The 14,468-nt window shown below is 44.4% G+C and overlaps 1 protein-coding gene across 1 annotated transcript in view; it reads left to right on the top strand.

Moving 5' to 3' along the window:
- Positions 1–14,468, top strand: part of LOC130113103 (equilibrative nucleoside transporter 1-like) — a 72,920-nt gene that overhangs the window by 45,832 nt on the left and 12,620 nt on the right. Inside the window, exons 9-11 of the mRNA XM_056280619.1 lie at positions 8,472–8,542; positions 8,693–8,801; positions 13,049–13,134. Coding sequence (XP_056136594.1) covers positions 8,472–8,542; positions 8,693–8,801; positions 13,049–13,134 — 266 coding nt within the window. The remainder of the gene's footprint in view (positions 1–8,471; positions 8,543–8,692; positions 8,802–13,048; positions 13,135–14,468) is intronic.

Here is a 14,468-nt window from a genome sequence, read left to right as displayed (position 1 = left end):
AAGACGCTAGTGTTCTCCTTCTAGAACAGGTCAGAAAACTCCCAGGCAAAAGTATGCCTTAATCCCACAAACACGGTATTAAGAGCTTATGGAGGTAACCAGATAAAGCCAGCCAGTAGTACTTACCTGAAATGCAGTACTGAGCGAGCAGAGTCCAAGCTCCAGTTCTATGTCATGAAGCAGTCAGCATCTCCAATTCTTGGAAGAGCAGCATGTGAAGAGATGAACTTGGTCAGACGTGTTGATGAAATCAAGGAGAGCTCACCCGCAACCAAAGAAGAGCTGGTGAGGCAGTATCCAGAGGTGTTCCAGGGGCTTGGGGAGTTCCCTGGTGAGCATCATATTCACATTGACCCAGAAGGGACCCCCGTGATCCATGGCTGCAGAAAAATCCCGTTTGCCATCATGGACAAATTGAAAAAGACACAGTCAGCTGGAAAAAGCTGATGTCATCACTCCAGTAACAGAACCCACACAGTGGGTGAACAGCTTAGTAATAGCTGAAAAGAAAAATGGCTTACTCAGACTTTGCCTTGATCCTTGAGAGCTGAACAAAGCCATCAGACGACAGCACTACTCCATACCGACACCTACAGATGTCCAAAGCAGACTGTCTGGCAAGAGAATATTTACAATACTCGATGAAAAAGACGGATACTGGCAAATTAAGCTGGACAGAGCATTTTCACTGTTATGCACCTTCAACACGCCATGGGGGCGTTACAGGTTCAAGCGTCTCCCATTCGGTATAAAATCAGCCAGCGAAGTCTTCCAACAGAAGAACAGTGAAACATTTGGTGACATTGACGGTGTACAGGTGATAGCCGACGATATGATCATCGCTGCAGCTGATGAGAAGGAACATGCCGAGATACTGCACAAGGTAATACAGAGAGCCAAAGAGATGAATGTTAAGTTCAATGCAGACAAAGTGCAGTACAATGTGCAAGACAAAGTGCAGTACAAAGTGACGGAGGTGAAGTACATGGGACACGTGATAAGCCCTGAGGGAGTACGATCAGACAGTGACAAGGTGAATGCTATTGTACACATGCCAGCACCAGAAGACAGAAAGGGTCTACAAAGGCTACTAGGTATGACCAAGTACCTGTCCCAATACATACCTAATGAAGCAGAAGTGACAGCACCTTTACAGCAGCTACTGAGGAAAGATATGCAGTGGCTGTGGTCACATGAACACGATGCTTCCCTGAAAAAACTCAAGACAGCACTAACTGAGGCTCCAGTGCTGAAATTATTTGACCCAAAACAGCAGATAGTCCTCCAAGCTGATGCATCGAAAGATGGGCTAGGTGTGTGCCTGCTGCAGCGAGGACAGCCAGTGGCATATGCATCCAGAGCCCTAACACAGGCTGAGCGCAACTATGTGCAGTTTTAAAAAAAAATTGCTTACGGTCGTGTTTACAACACGAAAATTCCACCAATACGTGTTTGGTGCACATGTGGTGGTGCAGTCAGACCACAAGCCTCTGGAGGCTATATTCACAAAGCCATAAGGACAGGCACCTGCCAGACTACAACCAATGCTGCTACAGCTTCAGTGTTACGATCTCCACACAAGGAAATGCTAATAGCACACACTTTATCTAGAGCGTTTGGTGCTGTGGAAACACAAGAGGAGTGCCTGACTACAGATGAAAAGGTAGTCTATGCCACGGAAGCAACTGAGGCTCTGGGAAGAGAGATGCACGAGAGGCTTAAGATGGCAACTGAGGAGGACCGGACCTCGCAAAAGCTACTAGACATTCACCAGAGAGGGTGGCCAAAGCACAAAAAACAGACAGATGCTGAGCTTAAAGTCTATTGGCCAATCAGAGACACAATCACAGTAAATGAGGGGGGGTACTTATGACAGGAGACAGATTCATTATCCCTAAAAAGCTGAGATCAGACATACTACAGCGAATGCACATAGCCCACCAAGGAGTACAACGAACCAAAGAACAGGCACGCAAGTATCTATATTGGCCAGGCATATCGGCTGATATAGAGCAAATGGTTGGGAGCTGCCCCACCTGTCAACATCTACCGAAGAATCAGAAGGAGCCACTAAAATGCCATGAGCTGCCAGAGCTACCATGGTACAAAGTAGGTGTGGACATTTTTGAGCTACAAGGCAAATTTTTCCTCCTCACAGTAGATTATTTCTCAAAATATCCCGAGGTCCAACAAATGCGTGACAAAACAGCAAGCACGGTAATAGCAAAGCTGAAGGCTGATGGGTCAGTTTGTAAGGGACTGGGGCATAACATGGACATTCTCAAGCCCAGGCTATCCACAGTCTAATGGGATGGCAGAACGCACAATAAAGACCATCAAACTCATGCTGAAGAAGGCGGAGCAGACTAAGACAGACCCCCACCTGGCTCTGTTGACTTTAAGGAATACTCCTGTGACTGGACTTGGGGATCGGTCCTAAGAAGCACATTGCCAGTAGCCAGTGCTGTGCTCAAACCGAGGCATCCGACAAGAGTCAAGCAGAGGCTACTTAAACTGCAACAAAGACAAGGAGAGTACCACAACCAACATGCAAGACCTCTCTCTGTGCTCGAACCAGGAATGGCTGTCAGTATAAAGACTCCACAAGGCTGGAAACCTGCCCTGGTAGAACAGAAGAGACAGGAGCCGAGGTCATGTAATGTTGTGACGGCTGCAGGAAAAAGGTACAGGAGGAATAGGAGGCACTTGAGAACAATTTGGAATGACTCACATACTGAAATACGAGGACGGTAATGTCAGTGTCACTGACCAGCCACCTCCAAGCGAGTCTGCAGAACCACATGTACATAACGCGACAAGAAATGTGGAACAACCAGTCAACTGTTCAGACACACAGGTCCAACACACCAGAAGTGGCAGGCTGGTAAAGCAGCCTACCAAATTCAGTGATTTTCAAATGGGCTAACAGTAAAAGTTATGCTCCTACGGAGGGTCATGTGCTAGAAACCTCTGACCCCAGTGACAGTGTACAAAGACTGGGTACAAAGAGTGTACAGAGTTCTTAAGAAAAAAAAAAGAATATGTAATGAATGTCTAGTATGACCAATGAATGTATGAAGGATGTAACACTGTAGTGATGTCAAGAATAGATATAGTAAGTATTCAAAGCCATACCTTTAAACAGTTCATAGTGGTCTTGTGGACAGTGTTATATCTCCATTTTGAAGTTTAAGAAAAGATGAACAAAGGCATTTATTTCTTAATGCAGTAGATTCAAACTGATAGATAGCGGAACAAACAAGTCTATAATGTGATTGCTTTGTTTTTCGTTCTGTGGAAAAAGGGGGATGTAGTATATGGGTTTGAACATATACACGGAGTAATACAGTGGTGAGCCTATACTATAGGTAATACGACGAGAGGCCAGTAGGCGTGCTCTCAGGTGGATGTACGTAAGCAGAACTGAAGTCGGTAAGGATACGCATGCATGGTTGTTGTTCTTTGTTCCTGAATAAATTTCATAAAAAGGACTACCCGCCAGTCTCCTCATCAGTATAAACCACAACAAGTATAAACCACATCAGTATAAACCACCATCAGTATACCACCATCAGTATAAACCACATCAGTATAAACCACATTAGTATAAACCACAACAAACCACAACAGTATAAGCCACAGCGGGCCGCACAGCCTTCCATGCCGACAGGACAGCGGACTCCGGCAAGATCCGCGGAGGAGGTTTGAGTATTTATGTCAGTAACTCTTGGTGCAACAATATAAAGATGGTTGAAAGGCATTGCTCTGCTGATCTCGAGCTCCTTATGATTCAGTGCAGGCATTTTTACCTGCCCAGGGAGCTAACGGCCATTACCATCGCCGCTGTATACATCCCCCCACATGCTAATGCTAAGGTAGCACTGAAGCAGCTACAATGTGCCATCAGCAGACAGCAGACCCAACACCCGGACAATGCCTTTATCATAGGTGGTGACTTTAATCAGGCTAACCTCAGGGCTGTGTTGCCCAAATTCCATCAGCATGTCTCCTGCCCCACTAGGGGACAAAACACCCTGGACCATCTCTATACAGACATCAAGGACTCATACAAAGCTACTCCCTGCCCCCACCTGGGGCATTCTGACCACCTCTGCCTGTTCCTGGTCCCAGCCTACAAACCCCTAATAAAACGGGTCAAGCCAGCAGTAAAGACAATCACTGTCTGGCCAGAAGGAGCAGTCTCTGAACTACAGGACTGTTTTGACAACACAGACTGGAGTATTTTTGCACATTCAGCTACCCATGGCTCCCATATAGACATTAATGAACAGACATCTGCCATACTAGCCTACATTAACTTTTCCACTGAGAGTGTCCCAACAAAAAAATCAATCTGCGCCTTTCCAAACCAGAAACCCTGGATGACCAGTGAGGTCCGGCAGCTGCTGAAAGTCCGGGATGCAGCTTTCAAGTCAGGTAACTGTGAGGCCTACAGTGCAGCCAGATCCAACCTCAAAAAGGGCATCAGAACAGCCAAATATAAATATTCCCTACGAATAGAGGACCACTTTCACAATAACTCTGATCCTCGGCGAATGTGGCAAGGCATTCGGTCTATCACAGACTACAAAAGCTCCAATAGCGGTCCCACTGTCCATGATGCCTCCCTGCCAGACAAGCTAAATCATTTCTATGCCCAACAAGGACAATACTGACCCAGCCACAAAAATCCCCAGCCACCCAGAAAACCAGGTGCTCACTATCGATCGCAGAGGTCAGAACACACGGAAGGCTGCCGGACCAGACAGCATACTGGGTCGGGTCCTCCGGAAATGTGCCAACCAGCTGGCTGAGGTCTTCACAACTATATTTAATCTCTCACTGTCCCAATCCATAGTCCCGGCATGCTTTAAGACCACCTCCATCATTCCTGTCCCCAAGAAACCAACATCCACATGTCTGAATGACTACCGACCCATAACACTCACCCCCATTCCCATGAAGTGCTTTGAGAGACTGGTTCTGGCTCACATCAAAAGCATTATCCCCCCACATTCCACCCACATCAGTTCGCCTACCGTCCCAAAAGGTCTACTGAGGGTGCCATTGCCACTGCCCTGCACGTTGCCCTGACCCACCTTGAACTTAACAACGCATACATCCGGATGCTGTTTATAGATTACAGCTCTGCCTTCAACACTATCATCCCCGCCAAACTAGCCACCAAACTCCTCTCCATTGGCCTCAACTCCTCCCTCTGTAACTGGACCCTGGACTTCCTGACCAACAGACCTCAGTCTGTTAGGTTAGGTTACCACACCTCCTCCACCCTCACCCTCAGCACAGGTGCCCCTCAAGGCTGTGTTCTGAGCCGCCTCCTTTTCTCCCTCTTTATCCACGACTGCCTGCCAACTCTCCCTTCAAATGTTATAGTTAAGTTTGCAGATGACACCACAGTCATTGGCCGTATCACCAACAATGACGAGACGGCCTACAGGGACGAGATTCAGCACCTCACATCATGGTGTACTACCAACAATCTTGTCCTTAATGTGCAGAAGACGAAGGAGCTGATTGTGGACTTCAGGAGGCCTAGAAGCTGCAGCCACTCCCCCATACACATCAATGGGGTGGAAGTGGAGCGTGTTTCCAGCTTTAAATTCCTTGGAGTCCACATCAGCGAGGACCTTTCCTGGACATTAAACACCCAGGCCCTTGTGAAAAAGGCCCAAGAATGCCAGCATTTCCTGAGGAGGCTGAGGAGCGCCCGTCTACCCCCCAAAATTCTCACCAACTTCCACCACTGTACTATAGAGAGCATCCTGATCATCTGCATCTCAGTGTGGTACAGCAACTGCACCTCAGTAGACCAGAAAGCTCTGCAGCGGGTCGTCAAGGCGGCCCAGCATATCACCGGTACCCAGCTCCCAGCCATAAAAGACATTTATCACAAACGCTGCCTTCGAAGGGGTCTCAGCATCAGCAGAGATCCCACCCACCCCAACCATGGACTGTTCTCCCCCCTGTGCTCTGGGAGGCGCTACAGGAGTCTCAGAGCCCGCACTACCAGGCTCAGAAACAGCTTCTTTCCCCAAGCTGTTGCCCATCTAAACCTGGCCACCCACTGAATGTCTGTAGATATATATATATATATATATATATATTTATATTTTGTACTCTTGCTCTTTTTTAACTTATTTTAGCTTTTGGTCCTTGTGTGTGTATATCTTATACTGTGTTTGCTGTGTTTGTCTTTGTCTGTCTTGCACTGTTTGGTGAAGCCACAGCCCTCATTTCATTTTTAACATGTGCCTGCACATTGTTTTTAATGTCAATAAATTGAATTGAATGTAGATAGTGTAGAAAACACAGATGATGTGGATAGTGTAGATAACGGATCATGTAGTGTAGAAAACATAGATGAGGTTGATAGTTTAGAGAAAACAGATGATGTAGACAATGTAGACAACATAGATTATGTAGATAGTGTAGATAACAGATGATGTAGATAGTGTAGATAACAGATGATGTAGATAGTGTAGATAACATAGATGATGTAGATAATGTAGAAAACATAGATGAGGTACATAGTATAGAAAACATAGATGATGTAGATAGTGTAGAAAACATAGATGATGTAGATAATGTAGAAAACAGATGAGGTACATAGTATAGAAAACAGTAGATGATGTAGATAGTGTAAAAACATAGATGATGTAGATAGTGTAAAAACATAGATGATGTAGACAGTGTAGAAACATAGATGATATACACTACCGTTCAAAAGTTTGGGATCACCCAAACAATTTCGTGTTTTCCATGAAAAGTCACACTTATTCACCACCATATGTTGTGAAATGAATAGAAAATAGAGTCAAGACATTGACAAGGTTAGAAATAATGATTTTTATTTGAAATAAGATTTTTTTTACATCAAACTTTGCTTTCGTCAAAGAATCCTCCATTTGCAGCAATTACAGCATTGCAGACCTTTGGCATTCTAGCTGTTAATTTGTTGAGGTAATCTGGAGAAATTGCACCCCACGCTTCCAGAAGCAGCTCCCACAAGTTGGATTGGTTGGATGGGCACTTCTTTGAGCAGATTGAGTTTCTGGAGCATCACATTTGTGGGGTCAATTAAACGCTCAAAATGGCCAGAAAAAGAGAACTTTCATCTGAAACTCGACAGTCTATTCTTGTTCTTAGAAATGAAGGCTATTCCATGCGAGAAATTGCTAAGAAATTGAAGATTTCCTACACCGGTGTGTACTACTCCCTTCAGAGGACAGCACAAACAGGCTCTAACAGGTACTATTTAATGAAGATGCCAGTTGGGGACCTGTGAGGCGTCTGTTTCTCAAACTAGAGACTCTAATGTACTTATATTCTTGCTCAGTTGTGCAACGCGGCCTCCCACTTCTTTTTCTACTCTGGTTAGAGCCTGTTTGTGCTGTCCTCTGAAGGGAGTAGTACACACCGGTGTAGGAAATCTTCAATTTCTTAGCAATTTCTCGCATGGAATAGCCTTCATTTCTAAGAACAAGAATAGACTGTCGAGTTTCAGATGAAAGTTCTCTTTTTCTGGCCATTTTGAGCGTTTAATTGACCCCACAAATGTGATGCTCCAGAAACTCAATCTGCTCAAAGAAGTGCCCATCCAACCAATCCAACTTGTGGGAGCTGCTTCTGGAAGCGTGGGGTGCAATTTCTCCAGATTACCTCAACAAATTAACAGCTAGAATGCCAAAGGTCTGCAATGCTGTAATTGCTGCAAATGGAGGATTCTTTGACGAAAGCAAAGTTTGATGTAAAAAAAATCTTATTTCAAATACAAATCATTATTTCTAACCTTGTCAATGTCTTGACTCTATTTTCTATTCATTTCACAACATATGGTGGTGAATAAGTGTGACTTTTCATGGAAAACACAAAATTGTTTGGGTGATCCCAAACTTTTGAACGGTAGTGTAGATAGTGTAGACAACACAGATTATGTAGTTGAGGTGGTGAATGTATATTAAATAGATGTAGATAATACAGGTTATATGGAAATGTTGATTCATTCATTCATTATCCAAACTGTATATCAGGATTTGCTGATAAGCGGTTTGGGGAAATGTTGATAATATAGTTAACGTGGGTAATGTAGATAATAATAATGATAATAATAATACATTTTATTTATATAGATGAGGTCTGAAACTGACAGAAAGGTTACCCCTACAAGCCAAAGGAGATGTGAAGTGAGCTAAGGGATGAAGAGATAAGTGACGTCAGAGGAAAGTGATGTGAGGGAGTAGTATTGCCGGCATGGGTTAGCATGTGAGGAATTAGTCTGAGGCAGATTCATTTCATCTGACTGGTCTCATGTGGAGTCTTGGGCTTTTTGGCTTCATGCAGTAGGAGGCTTCAGTCCTAAAGCTCCATAAATGAAAGAAAAGACATTTAACTTGAGGGGTGGAAGATACCCTGTAGATGTCCTCTCTTCTTCTTGTTTTTCTTTTCTTCAGAGACCAGAGGAGAAGCGAGACCAGATCCAACCAGCCAGCCAAGCATCTCCATGATGAAGATCTTTAAGAAGGTCAGCTCACATTATCTAGCAGTGGTATATATTCATAAAAGGAAAAATCAAGACATTCTGGGGTTTTTTTCTTCAACAGACTTGTGTATTAATTTTACCTTAACCTTCTCCTGATGACCTGTTGACCTTTGACCCCTTCCCTCGGTGTAGATTTGGGTGCTGGCTGTGTCTGTCTGCTTCACCTTCACGGTAACCATAGGAACATTTCCCGCCATCACCGCAGATGTCAAGACGACCATCGGCCACGGAGGAGCCTGGGGTGTGTAGTGCTGCGAGTTTAGTATCGCATGTCTACTACTGCATGTGTACTACTGCATGTGTAGTATGCAAGCATAGTACTGTGTGCGTAGTGTATCTAATGTAGAGACCAGCACTGCCCATGGACTAAAATACCCATAACTCCCTGCTCAACCTCACAGGTGATCGCCACCCACCGTCTCACCCCACACTGTGTCTTAGCTGAAATCGTCCAGGATTGAGATACACACTGATTCCTTCACGTGGGAAGAGTAGGCCAGTTGTTTAACTTGTTCCTTTGAATCATTGTTTCATTTGAATCATCCCTTGTTACTTGAGGAAAGTACTGAATTCCTTCACTATCCAGTCGCACGCAGTCCACAGCTTGCTGGACAGCCCGTCTACCTTTCTCTTGTTGGTTTCTGTGGTTTACTACACTGGTAGACAGATTGTGTGTGTGATCTCTCTCTTTCTCTCCCCTTCTCTCTCTCTCTCTCTCTCTCACTAATTCTGTTTTGTCTTAACCTTATCTCACTCTTCGCTGCGTGCCGTCTCGTCTGTGCGATTCCATGCAGCCTTCCTCTCACAGACACATCTCCAAACTTCCTTTGTCCTTTTGGCACCGTTTCCTCACCGCATGCAATAACGCACACATGCACACATTCCCACATGCACCCCCCTTTCAGAGCACGCACACACACACACACACACACACACACACACACACACACACACACACACACACACACATACAATGTTTGCACAGCCTCACTACCTAGCGCCCCCTTTTGTGCCTTGCTCATGACATTGCTGCAGATCATTGATTGTACCTGATCAGTATTAGTTAGACAAGACTTGACAACACGTTTTTCAAACGTTTTGCTTCCTGAAAAATAATTAGAGATTATGATAGACAATGTCAAGCTGAACACAAAAATAATTTCAGATTTGCTGTATAATGTACAACATCAGGAAAATTAGACCCTGCCTGTCTGAGCCCTGACCGGAGCTGTGCCTGAAGAGGAAACACTGAGGGCGGTCTGACAGTACGCGGAAGCAGGGCAGGCTAAGCTAACTGCTAGCCCATGCAGACCAGCAGTTCTGACAGTCATCCTGGTTGGCGTTCGTTCTCTTGGACAGGGATTTTTTTTTAATTGTGTTTCAAATTTACTGAATGGACTGTGTTGTTGACTGTAATGTTGCTTTGTTCTCTCTGGTTTTGTATTTTTTTTGATGGTGTTGCTTTTTGGGATGCTTTGGATATGTGTTTTTGTCTTTTGTGTTCCACTGCTGTGGGCTGAGAAAAATTAAATGTACTTTCTTTTGTGTACGCAAGTACATGAATGAGATTACATTACAATTACATGACAATAAATTGTTCCTGATTCCTGATTATAGGCACATACAGCTGAGTATCATCAGTCCAGCAATGCAGATTTATTCCATGACTGCGTATAATTTGGCCAAGAGGTGAAATATAAAGAGAGAAAAAGTAGAGGGCAAAAAACTGAGCCCTGAGGTACACCATATTTAACGTCTGAGAATTTTGATGTAATGTTATTATAGCAGACACAGTGTGCTCTTCCAGATAAGAAGGAATTAAGCCAAGAAAGAACTTAAGCCAGAGACACCAACATTACAATTTAATCTATCTAATAGTATACAGTGATCAATGGTGTCAAAGGCTGCACTGAGGTCCAGTAGTAGAAGCACAGAAGTGGAATCAGAGTTGATCGCCAGTAGAAGATCATTTACCACTCTGGTCAGAGCAGTTTCAGTGGAGTGACAGGGCCTGAAAGCCGACTGAAAGGGTTCATATAGATGGTTTTCTTTTATATGAGTCAAAAGTTGTTGATACACAACTCTCTCTAGTACTTTAGAGGAGAATGGAAGATTAGAGACTGGTCGATAGTTATTAAGAGACCCTGGATCAAGGTGCGGTTTTTTAAGTAGAGGTTTAACCACAGCTGTCTTAAAACTGCTGGGAACAATGCCAGTAGTAAGAGATACATTAACAACGTCTAGTATTGTAGGTCCCAGGAAAAGGCCAGAGGTCTTTAAAAAGTTTTGCTGGTAAAGGGTCAAGTAGGCAAGTAGTTGCTTTAGAAGCTGACATGAGCTTAGTCAAAGTGTCAAGAGTCAAAAGCTGTAATAACTGGAACTGACAGTGACTCGTTGTGTAGATATGAATTTAGTATGACAGGATCTGCAGGAGTAGATGGAGTTGAAGAACTAATTTTGTTTAAGATCTCCTCAACCTTATTGCAGAAAAAATCTAGAAATTCATGGGCTGTGAATGGTGAGCAGCTAATAGACGACTGCTTTTTAGTAAGTTTAGATACAGTGTCAAAGAGAAATCTGGGGTTATGTTTATTAATATTGATTAAGTGAGAGAGATACACTGTTTTTGCAGCAGATAAAGCACATTTGTATTTCAATAAACACTCGCGCCACGATAGGTAAAAAACTTGCAATTTTGATTTTCGCCATTTATGTTCCAGTCTCCTGCAGGTCCACTTAAGAGCACGTGTCTCATCGTTAACCAGGGTGTAGGCTTCTTTAGTCGCCTAGCTCTGAAAGTGAGAGGTGCAACTGAATCGAAGAGACTAGAGAGAAACACATTTAAGTCACTAGTGGCAACGGCCCCACCGACACAGCGGCCGGGGAAGGGGAGAAATCCCACATTAAACAGGCCCTGGTTAAGTGTGGTGATCCTAACTGGGTGTTTGTCAGAGCCAGGAAGACGTCCAGACAGTGCACCAGCCCATCGAAGAGAGGGGAAGGACACCAGCTGTCTAAGCGTAAACCAGTGGTGACTCCGTATGTGGTGGGAGTGTCAGAACAGTTGAGATGCGTATTTTCCAAACACCGCATCTCAGTTGCTTTCAAACCCCAAAATACACTGCACCAGAAGTTGGTCCACCCCAAAGATCAGGTCTCCCGGCACAACCAGAGCAATATAGTGTAGCTGTTAAGTGCCAGGAGGATTGCAGTGACTTGTACACTGGGGAAACTAAACAGATGCTGACCAAGAGGATGACACAACACAGGAGAGCTAACACGTCAGACCAGGACTCCACAGCTACACCAGGGGTGCCCAACTCCAGACCTCAAGGGCCACAGTGTCTGCGGGTATTTGTTCCAACCATACACTACACCACCTGATTTAACTAGTTAGCTCACCTCTTGGACCAAGGAGGGAAAGGAATTAGTTAAATCAGGTGGTATAGTGCATGGTTGCCGCAAATACCTGCAGACATTGTGGCCCTCGAGGCCAGGAGTTGGGCACCCCTGGTCTACACCATCTACAGGCCAGGTCTCCACAGTCTACACCATCTACAGGCCAGGACTCCACAGTCTACACCATCTACAGGCCAGGACTCCACAGTCTACACCATCTACAGACAAGGACTCCACAGTCTACACCATCTACAGACCAGGTCTCCACAGTCTACACCATCTACAGACAGGACTCCACAGTCTACACCATCTACAGACCAGGACTCCACAGTCTACACCATCTACAGACAAGGACTCCACAGTCTACACCATCTACAGACCAGTGGCCACTCTTTCAGGGATGAGGATGTGCACATCCTTGATAGGGAGGAACACTGGTTTGAATGGGGAGTCAAAGAGGCCATCTATGTGAAGAGGGACCAACCATTCCCGAACCGGGGGGGGGGCTAAAAGTACATCTGTCACCATCTTACAATGCTGTGAATGCAACAATCCCAAATCCTCTGTGAATAGTACACATGATCAATGGTCACACCCATATTTGCATATGAAACTGGTTGTTGGTTTGGGTCGTTATGCCACTGTATTGTTTATAAGGGTGGGGACACCTGCAGTCACTGTATTGTTTCTAAGGGTGGGGTACCTGCAATCACTGTATTGTTTCTAAGGGTGGGGACACCTGCAGTCACTGTATTGTTTCTAAGGGTGGGGACACCTGCAGTCACTGTATTGTTTCTAAGGGTGGGGACACCTGCAGTCACTGTATTGTTTCTAAGGGTGGGGACACCTGCAGTCACTGTATTGTTTCTAAGGGTGGGGACACCTGCAGTCACTGTATTGTTTATAAGGGTGGGGACACCTGCAGTCAGGTGAGACTGAAGAGGTCACTTAAATGATGATCAAATGTTTCTGTCAGCAAACGTTGTGTCCAGATGAACTGATTCAACCTTGTCAGTATGTGTGATTGTGTGTGTGTGTGTGTGATTGTGTGTGTGTGGGTCTCTAACTACTGTCTTGTGTTTGGTCTAGAGCTCTACTTCATTCCGGTTTCCTGCTTCCTGCTGTTTAACCTGTGTGACTGGGCCGGGCGAAGTCTGACTGCTGTCTGTATGTGGGTCAGTGTGAATTTACACCTCGTAAAATTACTCAGAAATACCGTGGTACATGTGTACTACACTGTAGTAGTAGTACTGCTACAAACATACCCGGGTACATGTGTACTACACTGTAGTAGTACTGCCACAAACATACCCCGGTACATGTATACTACACTGTAGTAGTGCTGCTACAAACATACCCTGGTACATGTGTACTACACTGTAGTAGTACTGCTACAAACATACCCTGGTACATGTGTACTACACTGTAGTAGGACTGCTACAAACATACCTAGGTACATGTGTAGTACACTGTAGTAGTATTGCTACTTCCTTTGTTGTGGATCCACTGAGTTTACTGAGTTTTATTGAGTTTACTGAGTCATTCTTAGTGAGTTTAGGAGCAGTGAGTTTACTGGGTTTACTGAGTTTACTGGGTTTACTGAGTTTACTGGGTTTACTGGGTTTACTGAGTTTTACTGAGTCACTCTGAGTGAGTTTAGGAGCAGTGAGTTTACTGGGTTTACTGGGTTTTACTGAGTCATTCTGAGTGAGTTTAGGAGCAGTGAGTTTACTGGGTTTTGCTGGGTTTACTGAGTTTTACTGAGTTTACTGGATTTTACTGGGTTTACTGGGTTTACTGAGTTTTACTGAGTCACTCTGAGTGAGTTTAGGAGCAGTGAGTTTACTGGGTTTACTGGGTTTTACTGAGTCATTCTGAGTGAGTTTAGGAGCAGTGAGTTTACTGGGTTTTACTGGGTTTACTGAGTTTTACTGAGTTTACTGGATTTTACTGGGTTTACTGGGTTTACTGAGTTTACTGGGTTTACTGAGTTTTACTGAGTCATTCTGAGTGAGTTTAGGAGCAGTGAGTTTACTGGGTTTTACTGGGTTTACTGAGTTTTACTGAGTTTACTGGATTTTACTGGGTTTACTGGGTTTACTGAGTTTTACTGAGTTTACTGGGTTTACTGGGTTTACTGAGTTTTACTGAGTCACTCTGAGTGAGTTTAGGAGCAGTGAGTTTACTGGGTTTTACTGGGTTTACTGGGTTTTACTGAGTTTTACTGAGTCACTCTGAGTGAGTTTAGGAGCAGTGAGTTTACTGGGTTTACTGGGTTTACTGAGTTTTACTGAGTTTACTGGGTTTACTGGGTTTACTGAGTTTTACTGAGTCACTCTGAGTGAGTTTAGGAGCAGTGGGTTTACTGGGTTTTACTGGGTTTACTGGGTTTTACTGAGTTTTACTGAGTCACTCTGAGTGAGTTTAGGAGCAGTGAGTTTACTGGGTTTTACTGGGTTTACTGGGTTTTACTGAGTTTTACTGAGTCACTCTGAGTGAGTTTAGGAGC

The sequence above is a fragment of the Lampris incognitus genome, chromosome 5 (genome assembly GCF_029633865.1).
Source record: "Lampris incognitus isolate fLamInc1 chromosome 5, fLamInc1.hap2, whole genome shotgun sequence".
Taxonomy (NCBI): Eukaryota; Metazoa; Chordata; class Actinopteri; order Lampriformes; family Lampridae; genus Lampris; species Lampris incognitus.
This window is presented reverse-complemented; position numbering and strand designations above follow the sequence as displayed.